This window comes from Colletotrichum orchidophilum, assembly GCF_001831195.1.
Source record: "Colletotrichum orchidophilum strain IMI 309357 chromosome Unknown Scaffold_87.1, whole genome shotgun sequence".
Lineage (NCBI taxonomy): Eukaryota > Fungi > Ascomycota > Sordariomycetes > Glomerellales > Glomerellaceae > Colletotrichum > Colletotrichum orchidophilum.
The window spans coordinates 43,764-58,234 of record NW_019173043.1 but is presented as its reverse complement, the minus strand read 5'-3'; the positions used below and the strand labels follow the sequence as shown (position 1 = coordinate 58,234).

Sequence of the window (14,471 nt, the reverse complement as noted above, 5' to 3'; positions counted from 1 at the left end):
TGCCGCATCACTCCTTTGATATGGTTCCTCTCACCAACCCGACCCCCGAATCCAAACATCCACAATTTCCGTCTTGTTCGACCTACTTGAGTCGACAACAAGATACCAACCGTACAGAGCACCAGTCACACACGCATGGTTCGGGTAAATCCTGACAGTCTGTCCGACCTCGAGCGGGATCGCCGGCAAATCGGCATCCTCTCCAGACCCAACGTCCCAGGAGAGACTTGAATGTTCCTGACTGATCCTCTCCACGATAAGCCTCCATTCTCCCGCAAACTCGGAACCCGGCCCGCGCCCAACGACGCCCCAACCCGGGTACGAAGGGCAGGGCTCCCTCCCGAGACCCAGCACGCCGACAGCGACGAGCGCCTCGGGCCGCTGGCGCTCGCCGTCGTTGTAGACGCTGCACACCTCCGCGACGACGGAGATGGCGACCTCGTCTTCGTAGCTTCCCAGCGCCGTCCGCGAGCGGGTTGCCATCTGCTGCATGTCGAGGACGGCATACACACCGGCGTGGAGCTCGAGCGTCGACCTGACCCCGCGCCGCGACCCCTCTCGGACTTTGCCGATGGCTGTCCGGAGACGCGCTTCGCCGGATCCGCTGGCCGCCGTGGGACCCGTCAGGTTCTCGATGGCGGTGACCTGAGGAGACGCGCCGACGCTAATGGTGATTTCTCTCGCGCCGTTGCCGGCGAGGAGGCCCTCGTTGGCGTGGAGGGCCTCGAGACAGCCCTCGATTTCCCCGGCTAGGTTGTGCATCGCCTGGTCGGCCGTGGTGTCCTTGTAGCTGAGACTGCTGTGGGAGTACAGTCCCACCAAGACTGCTTTTCCCTCCGCATCGAGCTGGGTGAGCTGTTCCAGCAGGCCGCCCTTGTTGAGAGCCGCGGCTGGTAGACCCGCCCTGTGGTAACCTGTGTCTACCTTGAGATAAACGCCTACCGGGAGGCCGCTCAGATCGTGCAAGCGACGGACCGAGTCAAGTTGCAAAGGGTGGTCAACAAGGACTGTGAGTCCGTCTCTGCCGAGTTCTTTGCTCAATGGGGCGAGGCGCTCGACCTGGGACCCGAGGAGCGGGACGCCGTAGAGAACGTTGACGTGGCGGCCGGCGTGGCTGTACTCTTTGAACGTAGGGAGAAGGTGCTCCATCTCTGCTACGGTTGACACGATGCAGTTGATCTTTTTTGACCTTTCGCCCGCTTGTAGCTGTGTGACTTCCTTGGTCTGCGGCGATGGTCAACACCGCTTTGCCAGATGTACGCGTCCAAGTTGGCGGCAAAAGTCGATTGTACCGAGATGATGCCACTCAATGACGTCGCTTTTGGAGTCATATTTACTGACCTTGTGAGTTTTAACATGGAATCGAAACCCCACGCCCAAGTCGTCGACAGCTTCCAACATTGAGTGGCAGTGTCTCCGGACCTTGGCCACATCCAAAACCACCGCCGGCCTCGGAACGTCACTAACATCCTTGCCAACGTAAAACTCCTTCAGGTTCTTGGAGGAGGGGGCGAGTCGCTGCGGGATGGCCATCCTGACTGAGTTTTTTGCTTGAATAAGTCCCCGAGGTGATAGAAGAATTAGCGTTGAATTTGCGGACATGTGTATAGGCGCTTTTAGTGGTGGTTGATGTTTAAATAAGATTATGAGGTAAGATTCGGCCCGCGCTGAAAAGATCTAGCGGCGGAAGAGTAAGTAGCACCCCCTCGTTTTCGGAGGTCAGTTTTCGCTATCGTGATTGGTGTTCAACGAAAATGACTCACTGAGATGCATTTTGCCGAATGTGTTCCTGCGGCGCATTATTGACCGAATTCCGTTACAATTTGACTTTCCTTGGTTCTGCTTACTTCTCCCCAGGGACGATTTTTCAAGCGTGGTTGAAATTCAAAGACTAGTTGTTCGAAAGTAAACCAAAATAATTGAGTGCCACTTCGGGTTAATTATCACTTCGCACCATTGGGATCAAAGTGAGTTGCTCCGCGAGATTGAACAATCTCCCAATTATCTTAGAACAGCCTGGTTTTCCGAGAGACAATTTTGCTCGACGCACCCACGGGTTGTTTCCTCATTGGTCCACGACCTGGCAACATGTCCACTATGATACCTACGAGCTGATGGACGGAGAGGCGATGGAGGAGGATCTGACGTTTGCAGAAACCGGGTCTTGATATTGTGTAAAGACAATGTACCATGGCTATCTAATGCCGCATCTATTTCAGATCAGGCTTTGAAGCATGCCAAGAAACCAGTCCTTTTTTTTTTCAACTCCAGCTAGAACCATGCGCTAGGAGGACAACACAACCTGTGTTGCCGTAGCCTTGATATCACGAGAACTGAAGCCAACACGGAACTCAATCGGCCCATTAGGGATTACCCACGTCTGCGACGCCACATCCCAATAACTCAAATCACGACGCAATAACTCGAATGCAACGGTGGTAGACGCCTTTGACTCCAAAAATACCTTTTCAAAACCACGCAAAACTTGAATGGGGGTGCCCTCGGGAACAGAGTCCTGGGGCAGTGCCACGTAGAGCTGGGGGACGGTGGCACCGGCGACGGCGCCGGTGTTTGTGACGCGGGCGGTGACGCGGAGGAGAGGCTCCCAGAGTTCCGGGTTCCCGCCGGGGGCGTTGGGTGTGCTGGGGTCCGGGATGGCGGCGACTTTTTTCGCTAGCTGTTTGATCTTGAGCGACGGCTCCACGTCGAATGTGGTGTAGCTAAGGCCGTAGCCGAATTCATAGCGAGGGCGAACATTCTGGGCATCGAGTTGACGGTAGTCGATGAAGAGACCCTCTGTGAAATCAGCTTGCCATGCTGTGTGCGACGTAATTTCTGCTCCGGTAAGGTTGACGATGGGGATATCGGTGTCTTTGGCGTCGACGGCAATGGAGTAAGGCAATTTGCCAGACGGATTGACATTACCCCACAACACATCGACGATCGAATTCCCAGACTCCTGTCCAGGCAAATGCGCAGCCAAGATCGCAGTGACGTTGGGGTTGTCAGCCCAGGGCAAGGTATTGATACCGGCCGAGTGCGTCACGACGACCGTATTGGGACACCTGCGCGCCACGTTCTCGACAACCAGCGTCGAGTTCCAGTCGGCCTCGTGGCTCGTCCTATCATAGGCCTCTGACGCAAAGGTATTGAGGAAGACGAGACAGACCTCGGGGATCGGGTACAAGCTGCTGAAATCCCCCGCGGCGAGGACCTTGTTGTCGAGAATGTACTGCACGCGCGCGCCCGTCGTGCGCGCCTGGCCTTTGATTGCTTCGAGCGGGGAGACGAGGTAGGTGTGCCGTCCTGTTCCGGAGCCGCCGCCGACGGAGAGCGTGCCGATTTCGAAACCGGCGCCAAAGACGAGCCCGTCGGCTGGATCGGCGGCGTCGTTGCCAAAGACGCCAATGTTGGTTGGGGTTTGGAGGGGGAGAGTTCCGTTGAGGTTCTTGAGGAGGACTGTTGCTTCGGCGCCGAGCTTGCGAATCAACTTGCCGTGGTCTCGTTGGACGTTGCGGCTTGGTGGTGGTTCAAAGGGGACCAAATGCAGCAAGTTGGACTGTGCTGCTATTGTGAAGATGATGGATGGGTCGACTGTGGGATAGTCGGAGCTGTCCTGATCGAAAAGATAGTATTGTGTCATGATGAGCCGAATCATTTCACCAAGGCGGTCTTCCGTGACCGAACCGTTCTTGACCATGTCGGTAATGTTTGGACCCCAATATGTTTCGCCAGTGACAGCTTGGGCATGGCCAATCGGCCCAGGCATGTTCATATCCAACCCGTTGTTTATAGACTCGGCCCCAGAATGCGTCGCGAACCAGTCGGACATGACGTATCCCTCGAAAGCCAGCTCCGTCTTGAGGATATCATTTAGTAAGCCCGAATTCTCGCACGCGTAGGTCTGGTTGAGTCGATTGTAGCTGCACATGACGCTGGCGACCCCGGCCCGGACGGAGTCGGCAAAGGGCCACAGGTACAGCTCGTGCAGGGTGCGATCGTCGATGTTGGACGAGATGGCTGCGATTTCTGTGCCGTTTGCGAGCCACGAATTGGTCCGCTGGGTTTCCTGTTCATTTCCGATAAAGTGCTTGGCGCAGGCTTGCACGCCTGCCGATTGCATGCCTTGGATGGTGAGTTGCATCGCGATGCCCGTGAGGTAGGGGTCAACGGAGAATCCCTCCCAGTTGCGGCCTCCTAGGGGTTGGCGTCCAAGTGGTCCGGCGACCGGGCTTTGCATGGCTCATTAGTATTGTGGTGAGCCAGTGTGGTATGGGGGGGGGGGAGAAAAAAAAGTCTAGAACTCACCCGAGTCCAACATGGACACCTTTGTCGTGAAACTCCTCGCCGAGGGCCTTGCCGCGCTGGAAGATGAGCTCCTTGTCCCAGCTCGCGGCCGTGGTGAGACCGGCGGGGAAGACGCTGACGAGATCGGCGCGGTCCAGCGCCGTGGGGCCGTCGAGCAGACAGAGGCCGGGAAAGCCGACGCGCTCGATCGGCACAATGTTGCCGATGCAACCGCCGGCCTCAAGACCGAGCTGGCCAGTCACCATCAGCGTCTTTTCGGTGAGGTTGAGTTGCGCCACAAAGGCCGTCGCCTTGGAGGCGGCCGCATCCCAGTTCCGGACTGGTGAGGCCGGTGAGACCCGAGACGCTGGAGAAGCAGCTGCTGGCTGTGCTGGTCGAGGGGCTAGCCAGCTGCCGACGTCGAATAGCTTGCTGGCAGAGTAGGCCGAGATTAGGATGAGGCCCGTGAGGTACAACGCGAACGCGCCTGTAATCCATGGTCTCGTACATCTTTGGAGGGGGAAAAGGGTGGCAAGTCTGGTTGGTCCTTGGGTAGTGTGGTTGTGGTGACTGTCGTATTCCTTGGATTTCTTGGTGGCGTGAGGAAATTGGGGCTCTTCGGGCATGATCTTTTCATTCGAGAAGCTGCAGGGCTGGCCATTCAAAAGGACAGAGATGTTCTCGTCGTCGGCAGCTCGGGGACGCGGAGCATTGATGCACGTTGGCTCCCGGCCCCCCGAGTCCATGATGGCGGGATCGATTCTGTCCATTGTCGTTCGTCACTTCAGCGAGAGAGTGCACAGCCTTGTCGATGTTGAGCGATGCTTTAACACATGGCAGGGCGAGAGCAGAGCATCCGGGCGTTGGTTGATGGATGTGACCGGGTTCAGGTTTCAAGAATCCGGGGTAGAATGGTCTGGCACAAACGTTCTATGCCTTGGAAGGTCGACTCGCCGTGGCCGTCCGTATGGGATCGGGGCATGTGTTGAACAAGGCGTGTTCGAGAGCAGAAAAAAGGTCGTGATGGAAGGTTTCCGGATGGAATGGATGTTTTAGGAAATGGAGTGTAGAAAAAGGGCACCGACACCGGAAGGAGGAGACGAGGCAGAGGCAGAGGCAGAGACAGACGCCTTCTTCCTCGGCCGGCGGTCAATGTCATTGCGTGACACCCAGCTTTGCCTCTTTCGGGCTGCCGTTGGGGGGAAACTTTGGGAAGCTTCCCCCCTTGATAGGAGCGGGGGACTTGTGCCTGGTTCCTGGTGCGACTCTAGCCCTGCAAGGCCTGGGGGAGGGCCACATGGCGCGCCTATCGGAGCTGGGAGCCGTCGCGGAGTGTCGGGTGCGGATCCGAAGGCCCAGGGTGCCTTACTTTAGGGGGTACGGCACTATGGCACCATGGGGCTTTAGCGACGTCATGGTGGTTTGGCGGTCTGGCTTTACGCGTATGAGTTGCTAGTAAATACCTGTACAGTGAACTCTGACTGAACTCTCCCTCTTTGACTGAGGCCATGGCTGACGCCAGCAAAGCCGAAAAGCAAAGCGCCGACAAAGGGGTGTTCATCGACGTAGGATTGCGAGAATTATTTCCTAGATGCTACGGATACTGGGCATGGAGAGTGATCAATCAATCAATCTGCTGCGGGATAACAAGATCCAAGGTAGACATCAAAAGAGACAACCGTGACGTATCTTGAGTTCGCCGAGCTTATTCTTTCCACCAATCCACCTGTAGCTCGCATTGATGCGCACGCTATTACAACCGAGTTGTTCCCGGACTGTCATTGGACTCTGCACAAAAAACCGAGCATCCAGTCGACGAGAAAAAACTCTTCTGACTGACTCACCCACGACTCCACCCCCCAGCTCCATAACACGAAAATTCCACAACCACATCACCAACAACCAAATGGTCGGTTAGCTCAGTTGGTTAGAGCGTGGTACTAATATTTCATCTGAAATTTTGAGTAATGCCAAGGCCGGGAGTTCAAGCCTCCCACTGATCATATGCTTTTGCTCCTTCACCCTGCGATGCCTGCTTTTGAAGATTTCTTTTTAATAAGAAGACGTCAATCAGTATGGTCGGTTCCGGGGAATGAGTTTGTCTCTTATTTACCTTGTTAGTAACCGGCTTCCTTTATGGCCTCATCCGAAATGTATCGCCGTGTCTTGACCTTCAGTGCAGTCAGCGGGTCACTTAATCATCTTCGGCGCGTGAGTTGTCCACGAAATCGCCGCAGGATGTGATCTGGGTCTTGGGAATCGTCTGACGCGTACTTCGTACTCAACAATTTAATCGCCGAAATTCTCCGAATGCGCTCCGTCCATGCGAGATGCAAGATTGTCATCTGATCCCTGGCCGTTTTTGATGCCTCTTTCCACGTTGTGAATCGAGAGCCGTTGGATCTTCTAGATCACGATGGAACGTACATCAAATAAGGTGCCCACGTATTCGGCGTCTTATCAACATCATTACCACAGCCTGTCCTCTCAAATTTCAACAGCCTGGAACGGGTTCACCCGGACATGCATGCTCCGAGCCACTGCCGTATTCTTATTGTGAAATCGTATGCCGGTTCCTCCGGAATGTGACTCCTGACGTGAGAAAGTTAGCTCCAAACACCCTCGCAAGCTCCCAAGTGATTGGAGTTGAGATGAACTGACAACCAGTGAAGCCTCGACAAATACCTAGGCCGCCTCGTGCTCAACACGGCCAGACATTGCGCCCGATGAAAGCCGATCAACTCAAATGTGGAATCAAGGCTTCAACGGTCGTGCATGCCGAGCGCCTCAGTGTCATTGGGCCGCACTGGCTGAGTGATGACTCTGTCACAATCAATTGGTCCATGCAGCTGTGAGGTTTGTGCCATGCCGCCAAGAGACGAACGTGTTTCTTCAGTTGGTCGGCAGGGCGCAGACAGAGAGGCAGACAGATAGACAGACGGTCGGCAGGACGCCGTTCCTCTTTCAGCTCGGGGAGGTCTGTCTGCGCGATTTCTGTTTCAAAAAGACAAACAGAGGTTCTTGTCATTGACGGGTGAGCCGTTGCCGCCAAGTGGTGCGAGCCCGAGCACTGTCCAAGCGTTCACGAACTGGCGGAGGTCTGCGATCAGGATCCCAAAGTAGGCCTGGCACAAAATGCTGGTAGTTTCGGGGACCACACGGGCGGCCAGCTTTTGGGGGGAAAAAAGGGATGCGGGCGATGATGGTCTGATCGTTCCATGAACACGGCCTGGGTAATGTCCGTTTTTGTCCATCGTGGCGCCTGAGCATGATGGTTCATGCTGGCGGGTTTCGTAAATAAAGGGCGGCCAACCCTCCTCGCGACCCGTTCGTCTCGCAAAGATCATCATGGGGTCTGCTCTGGCATTGGCACGAACATGTTTGTGGCCTGCGCGGAGAGGCAAGAGGCGAGGCTGCTCAAAGTTAGACATTGAATCGCAAATCGCGATTTGCCCTCGTGCGACTTTTCGGTCACCGAAGAGCCTAATATGCTGGTTCGTGACCGCGCCACAGCATCAACGCGGATGTTGTCCACATCGCCAAGTCGTTGGAACGTGGTTGCACAATTGCATGGCAAAATTGAGTTGTGAAGTGATAGAGGTCCCGAACCAAATGTGACATGACACTTTCACCATCGCTCCATACAACAGCCCTGTCTGCTTCTCAGTCCCTAGTGCAAAGACCATCAATTTTCAATCAACCTTGCCAAGGTTGAAGCGGATTGCTATAAAAGCCGCGCTTTTTCTGCGCTTTTCTACACACTCGCGTAGCTTAGTAACTGTTGGCCCAGACTTCGATGGCTGCCGTGAACATTAATTCCCTCTTTCCGCGTGATCATTTGATGTGGTTTTCATTAAAGAAACCAAACGTCACTGACGAATGATCGATGGAATTCACCAGCCCGCGGGAAACAGTTGGCCAGCTCATTCGTCCGCAAATTAATGCATTCCTGAAGAAGTCCCACAGTAATAAGTAAGAATCTAGCAACCTTTTACTACTCAGTTCCGAAAGCTAATGACAGATCCTCTTGGCAGAGTGACTGAAATTTGGCGGCTTTGGGATTTGTAGGAACGCTTCGTCTGTACCACTACTTCCAGCTTTGTCATCTGACAAGAAGGACTGCATGTAAGCTGGTTTGAAATTTTGTCACACTCGCCATTGCAATATAGCCCTTTAATGTCTATGGAGTTACCAGAGTCCTAGATCGTCTACCGGGGCTCTTCCGGACCGTGATGCATATGTCCACACATCACTCTCCTCATAACACATTGTTTCCTCCATCCACATACCAATGCATAACTAGCTGCTCAAAGGGTAATGTTAAGTGGCTGCCTTCCATGCTTCTCCTCAGTGTTAACATGTCTCCGTACATCCCTCGCTCAGTCATCGCTATCGTGGCTATAGCCTATCATTGCTTCACTTGCCCCTCAAGTGAATTCCAACATGCCTTGCATGCCTTAAATCTTCAATCTCTTCGGCTGCTGTCAACTCGGGTAAATCAAGTCATAATGTGATTCATGTGGATTGTTCAAGATCGTGAAAATGTGCCGTTGGCTGAGTTGGATAGCGCAGGTTCAGGCACATCACGAATTAAAAGCACGAAGACTTCAACACTGCGACCGATGGGTATCTTTTCATCACCATGGCAATAAGTATTGACTTGTCTCGATTCTCTACCGAGACTATAGTGGTCGCGGTTGGTGCCAAGGTGTTCATCTATGCAGGATGCGGCTCGAAGCAACCCATCAGAAATACCAATGTAGCTGCTTGGGGCTAGCACCGCTCGTATCCGTCTACAGCAGTAAGCAAGGACAGGAATGCAACAATCCCAATAATCACATGCAAAATTGAAATGGCGGAATCGAGACGGATTATGGCCTGAAAACCGCGATGGTCTGAGGTCTTTGAACGGGCTCAGTGACGTCACAATGAACAGCGCATGTTCGGAAATGTCTTAGCTCGCGTAGCTCACAATAGCATGATATATGCCACCGCGAACCAGGTATTTTCCAATCTGATTGTTATGACTGGCTCATGCTTCTCTCCCAGCAAACACACACCAAAGCGTTGTAACCATGGCCACCCTCGAAGATCATAATTACACAAAGATGCAGAAGCCGGCGCAAAAGCCGTCCAGGAAGACGGCTGATAAGCTAGCAGAACCGGTCGTCTGGTCGATTCCAGAAGTGCCGGTCACGCAACAGCGAAAACCCTTCTTGCAGCCAGAGAAGGACCAAAAGCTCGCCCACACTGGTAGGATGACGATACCATCGGATTCCGTGAGAGCCAGGAACTAATCAATGGCAGGCACTCCTCGGGCGAATATCGCGGCAACTCATGAAAAGCCCAACGGCACGACGGAACATGGCTGGTCACAAAGGCACCGTCATCAAACCGTCTTGCAACAACACTGCGAGTTTTTCGATACCGTACGTTTGCTGCCCTCTCCTTGAGTGGATTCAAAAGTTGATGAGGGGGCACTGCAGGACAAAGATGGTGTAATCTATCCCACTGACACATTCTGGGGATTCTACGCCCTTGGATTCGGGGTTATTCTCTCACTAGTTTCCGTCTTCATCATCCACAGCAACTTTTCTTATCCGACAGTGAGCGGATACCTGCCGGACCCCCTCTTCCGCATCTTCCTTGACAGAATTCACAAGGATAAGCACGGCAGTGATACGAACACGTATGACACCGAGGGTCGATTCAACCCGCAAAAGTTTGAGGACATGTTTTCCAAGTACGCCGAGGCAAGAGACTACATGACCATCTGGGACGTACTCGCGATGTTGAAGGGTCAGAGGCTTGTGGCTGATCCGATTGGTTGGGGCGGTGCATTCTTCGAGTGTGAGTACTTACGCTGGCACGTTGTATAGGCCTTCCCAGTGCTAACCGTTGAGCAGGGTTCGCTACGTATCTCATGCTTTGGCCCGCGGATGGACGGATGACGAAGGAGGACATTCGTGGCATCTACGACGGCAGCCTTTTCTACACTATTGCGGACCGCAGATCCAAAAAGTAGAGAAGCTTTTTCGGTCTATTTCTGATGCTCTAGTGGGAAGGCTGTTTCCCCAAAGCATAGGGCAAGTTGAATTGTGGGTAGCAGGAGCTCATGTAGGTGCGTGAATGGTCAGGGCGCGATGAAATGAAAGCCTGGTTAAGAGGTCGGATGAGACCATGACCATGCTCTGGGTAGAAAGATTAGTCGTACGCTGATCCCAAGATCGGACTTTCAAGCACCATCTCATAAATTGTGCAAATGATACATTTTTGTGGTGTCCATTTCGTCAAGGTATCATCTTTCCACTCCCTGCTGAAAGACGAGTATGGGTACATCGAGACTCATCCGAAGAATATCTACGGAACGTGTCGGGCAGTCACACCAGAGATCAAGAATTTGTGTTCTTGACACGGGGCGGAGTGAGGAAGAAGTAAGGTTGAGTCGTAAAATCATAAATTAAAATCTGAGTCGTTATCTCTAAATTCTGTTTACTTCTGGTATAAGCCCAAGCCTTGTTAACCCCGTTAACCCGTATCCCAGTTCATAAAAGTGTCGTTAATAGATCGATTGGGAAGGAATCTCTGCCGCCTGCATGGGGTCCTTGACGTAAGGATCGACCGGGTAGTACTCCATAATGATGTACCACTGGATCAGGCTGGCAATCAAGAATCCGAGTCCGCTCATAAGAAAAAGTGAAGCAATCGCCACAGTCGCAGTCTTTGCGAGCAAGGTCACAACGCCGATGGCCAAAAACCCACTTGCGCCAACCAAATTCCAAAATCCGTTTTGCCAACTGGCGTCGAGAACCTTTGGGATGTACCACTTGTCCTGGGACAAGAAAATCATGAGAAGGCCGGCGAGGACAAAGAGGCTGCCGCCGGAGAGTTGAGGTAAAGAGACGAAAATGGCGGAGGCGTCCGGGTGTGTGAGGTCGAGGACGCCTGGCAGGATGGCTATTGCCGCGATGGTGAAGAAGGAGCCGGCGAGGAACTGGAGGATGCCGGCGCGGAAGGCCGAGCTTGGCCAGTAGATGGTTTTGAACTCGTACCAGCTGGGCCACCAGACCCAATCTTCGCTGCCGAGGAGCGCTGGCTTGTATGCGTCGGGAGCGTCCTTCTTGGGATCGAGCATGCCGCGGTCGACGTTGAATGCGGCCAGCAAGCCCATGAGGGCACTCAGAGCTAGAAGAGCGCTTCCGAGAGTGACAGTGACCTGGGCGCCAGCCTCGCGTCCGGGGAAGTCCAGCTTAGGATCCAGGAGGTGGATAAGACTGAAGATGCCGTTCAGAGAGAGGCAAATTCCGGCTCCAGTGAAGACCATGGTGACGAGCCATCCCATATCGCGGTAGGGGTAAATAGTGAGCATACCGCCCAATCTTGACAAACCCATCCGCGCTGAATTGGAGGCAGGGAAAGAGACATCCGGGTCCTGTTCAGGCATGGCCTCCCTCTCGGCATCGCAAGCTGCCTTGTATGCGGCATAATCGACGTGGTTGAAGGTGCGTTTCCAGACAGCAGAAGCGAATTTCTCGTCGGCCGATCTTTCCGATGGGGGATATCCGACGGAGTTGGGCGTAGGGTACGGCGATGCCCAGGACTCGCGCACCTCAATGACCGTGGTAGGCGGCCTGAGGTACGAGACCCGACGAGGGTTGAAGGTGTTCATGTTGATAGTTTGGTAAAGTGATCGTGATCAAGTTCCCTTATCCCATGATTGCGTGGCACGCCCTTGAGTAAAAGAGTCACGCTCGGAAGACTATTCAGGGTAGAGGAGCGGGAGCACGATGACTCTTATTTACGCCTCGTTCTTCCTTCTCCCGCACTGCTTCTCCCGGACTGTCATGATCCCTCACCATCTTCTAGCTTCGGCCGTGCCTTGCAGGGCCCAACCCCTCTGGCAGTCTGAGCATTGATGGTTATCCCACGTCGTTTCAGTGCGTGCGTATTGGGGGGGGAAGAGACGACATATGGAGAGACACCCAAAGCTCCTGCCCTTCGTACGCCTCGAATGCAAGGGGATGCCGAGTTCCAAACTTGCCAGCAACCGCAGACAAAAGGACTGGAAGACACTGATCTCGATGTCGCCCTCGGCATGCACGGGGCGCAAATATTTCAGACGACGTACGTCCCCGCGTTCGTCCACGACAGGCTGGACTTGCCTTGCACTCCAGAGCACGCCGAATCTACAGCGGCCCTCCTGAGACGCGCATTGCGTTGAGTCCGGTTGAAAAGCTGTCGTCCAGAAGTTTAGGAGAGTCGTTGATGGGGGATGGCCGTCGGCGGGGATTGGCCGCGAGCGGCGAACTCTGTCCGGGGGTGAAACAAACCTTGGTTCCCTCCCTTCCTCTTCTCTTCTTACCTTTGGGACCAAAATGTCCCCGACAACTGCGACCACACTGGCCTTTCCCAGCTTAGCGGTTGAACGACGCAAGTCGTTCTGGTTGCGGCTTAGTTGTTGACTGACCCAGTCGACCGCTGGCACACCCGCCGACCCGCTGCCGGCACTACGCCGTTTAAGCTTTCGGCCGTCGCCTCGCTTCCGAGGTCCACCGGTAGGTATGAAGAGTCATCAAGAAGCATGTAAAACGACGTTGTTTTCACATATTATCCGGTCCATTATACCTATCGGTATCCACTGGCTTATTTGTTGGTTGGTTGACTTCCCTCATGAGAGCCTCATGGGAGTTACAAAGCGGCGCAAACTTGATTCTCGAGACAATCCATGGGTGAGAGCTGAACGTTGGGCAGCCCTGAAGCTGCGCGTCATCCAAAGATTCCGCCCTCCTTATCCGAAGATGCTGTTGGATTTATGGTTATGCCTTTCTCGCTTTCGCAGAGCAGAAAAACAGCCCCCTTTGCCATAACTCACCACTATCCCCTCCCACCTGAAAAGGCACCGTCGCTCTCACCAAGGGCAACCTAGTTTGTTTCCGACTGTGAACATGTCACTCCCCGGCAAGTCCAAGCTCTGTGGCTACATTATGTTGGATTTTGCTTTGATGTCTGAACAATATTTACTAGCTTCCCCCTCCACACGGATCCTTGCTGCGCCCTAGTCTAGGTCGGCCAACACCAACCGGCGCCAGCGCGCGGGCTGTGCACGGCACAACTTTGGGTTTGTGCTGTGAACCACATTTTCCCTCCCCGACTCAGGGCAAGCGCTGCCGTTGGGCCAATTTTCAGTTGAGAGTAAGGTGCCGGGTGGGAGGGAGGAAGGGGAAGACAGCTGTGTCTGATGTTGTCCCTCCTGCCTTCGCAATCGCTCTCGGCTGGATCCGTGAGCCTCAAGGGTGGCAGCCAGCTCAATTCAAGGCAAGAAAAAAGGTTAGCCGGCGCCTAAAGGCTAAGTCGGTCCAAGCGTCAGGGGCAACTTTGTGATCTCGGCTCCCGGCGACCACCAAAACGCAAAGTGATGCCAGTTGTGCCCGTACCCGCAAGTTGAGTAATGCTTGAGGACTCGGGTCTGTCACACAAGACAGATTAGTCATTGGGCCTGTTGTCGCAGCTATCTTGGGGGCTGTGTAGACTTGTTTGCAAATCCGCTGCGAACTCGCGCTTGGAGGACTATTTATGGAGAGCCAAGAGCCAAGCGCTCGGACAAGCCCCCGTTCGCAAATTCTTTGTGCGGTGAGGCTCCTCTGCGGTTGTGAGATATCAGCATCTCATACCACATGTCAAGAGTATAGCCAAGGCGGATAGACAGCCTTGGCATCGATATGAAGAGGCACAGAAGATCAACAGATGGTGCGGGTGGTGGTCCTGGGGGACCAGGATGAACAAACCTTTGTTGAGACCGAAGGCACTTCAAGACGGGTGTTGTATCCACCCCTTCGGTTACTGTCTTCGCAGCCCTACTAGGAAAGCTCAGTAACAAATTTATCTACACAGGGATGTTCGTAGACCTTGTGGAAAGCTTATGGGATGGCGACTGCCGAGTCATTTGACATTTTGCGATCAATACGCTAGGCAAGCGGGTAAACGAAATGCAACTCATCCTTTGCGGCAGTCGAAATCGAATAAGCAATTATCGTTGAGGGGTGCATCTGTAGGATTAGAATCAAGCTCAAAAGAAGATTCGGCAGAAGATTCGACCTCATCTTTTGGGTTTTTAAGATTAGGGGTTAAGGCTATAACCATCACGATTTGGATTCTCGGAAATAGCCTTCCGAAAAAATAAAGCT

The 14,471-nt window shown here is 53.7% G+C and overlaps 5 protein-coding genes across 5 annotated transcripts; 2 read left to right on the top strand and 3 right to left on the bottom strand.

Annotated features, from left to right (window-relative positions):
• Positions 1–30: 30 nt before the first annotated feature.
• Positions 31–1,533, bottom strand: CORC01_09525 (uncharacterized protein; the record flags this gene model as incomplete). The annotated part of the gene is made up of 2 exons (XM_022621154.1): positions 31–1,224; positions 1,342–1,533. 2 exons carry the CDS (start codon positions 1,531–1,533, stop codon positions 31–33), a joined length of 1,386 nt encoding a protein of 461 aa, XP_022472300.1.
• A 751-nt stretch (positions 1,534–2,284) lies between these two features.
• CORC01_09524 (glycosyl hydrolase family 3 N terminal domain-containing protein) lies at positions 2,285–5,057 on the bottom strand (the record flags this gene model as incomplete). Its single annotated transcript, XM_022621153.1, has 2 exons — positions 2,285–4,232; positions 4,309–5,057. 2 exons carry the CDS (start codon positions 5,055–5,057, stop codon positions 2,285–2,287), a joined length of 2,697 nt encoding a protein of 898 aa, XP_022472299.1.
• A 4,305-nt stretch (positions 5,058–9,362) lies between these two features.
• On the top strand, positions 9,363–10,312 carry CORC01_09523 (uncharacterized protein; the record flags this gene model as incomplete). The annotated part of the gene is made up of 4 exons (XM_022621152.1): positions 9,363–9,540; positions 9,595–9,716; positions 9,774–10,137; positions 10,194–10,312. 4 exons carry the CDS (start codon positions 9,363–9,365, stop codon positions 10,310–10,312), a joined length of 783 nt encoding a protein of 260 aa, XP_022472298.1.
• A 534-nt stretch (positions 10,313–10,846) lies between these two features.
• CORC01_09522 (uncharacterized protein) lies at positions 10,847–11,956 on the bottom strand (the record flags this gene model as incomplete). The annotated part of the gene is made up of 1 exon (XM_022621151.1): positions 10,847–11,956. The coding sequence occupies one exon, from the start codon at positions 11,954–11,956 to the stop codon at positions 10,847–10,849; it is 1,110 nt and encodes a 369-aa protein (XP_022472297.1).
• A 342-nt stretch (positions 11,957–12,298) lies between these two features.
• Positions 12,299–12,508, top strand: CORC01_09521 (uncharacterized protein; the record flags this gene model as incomplete). The annotated part of the gene is made up of 1 exon (XM_022621150.1): positions 12,299–12,508. One exon carries the CDS (start codon positions 12,299–12,301, stop codon positions 12,506–12,508), a length of 210 nt encoding a protein of 69 aa, XP_022472296.1.
• Between the last annotated feature and the right edge of the window lie 1,963 nt (positions 12,509–14,471).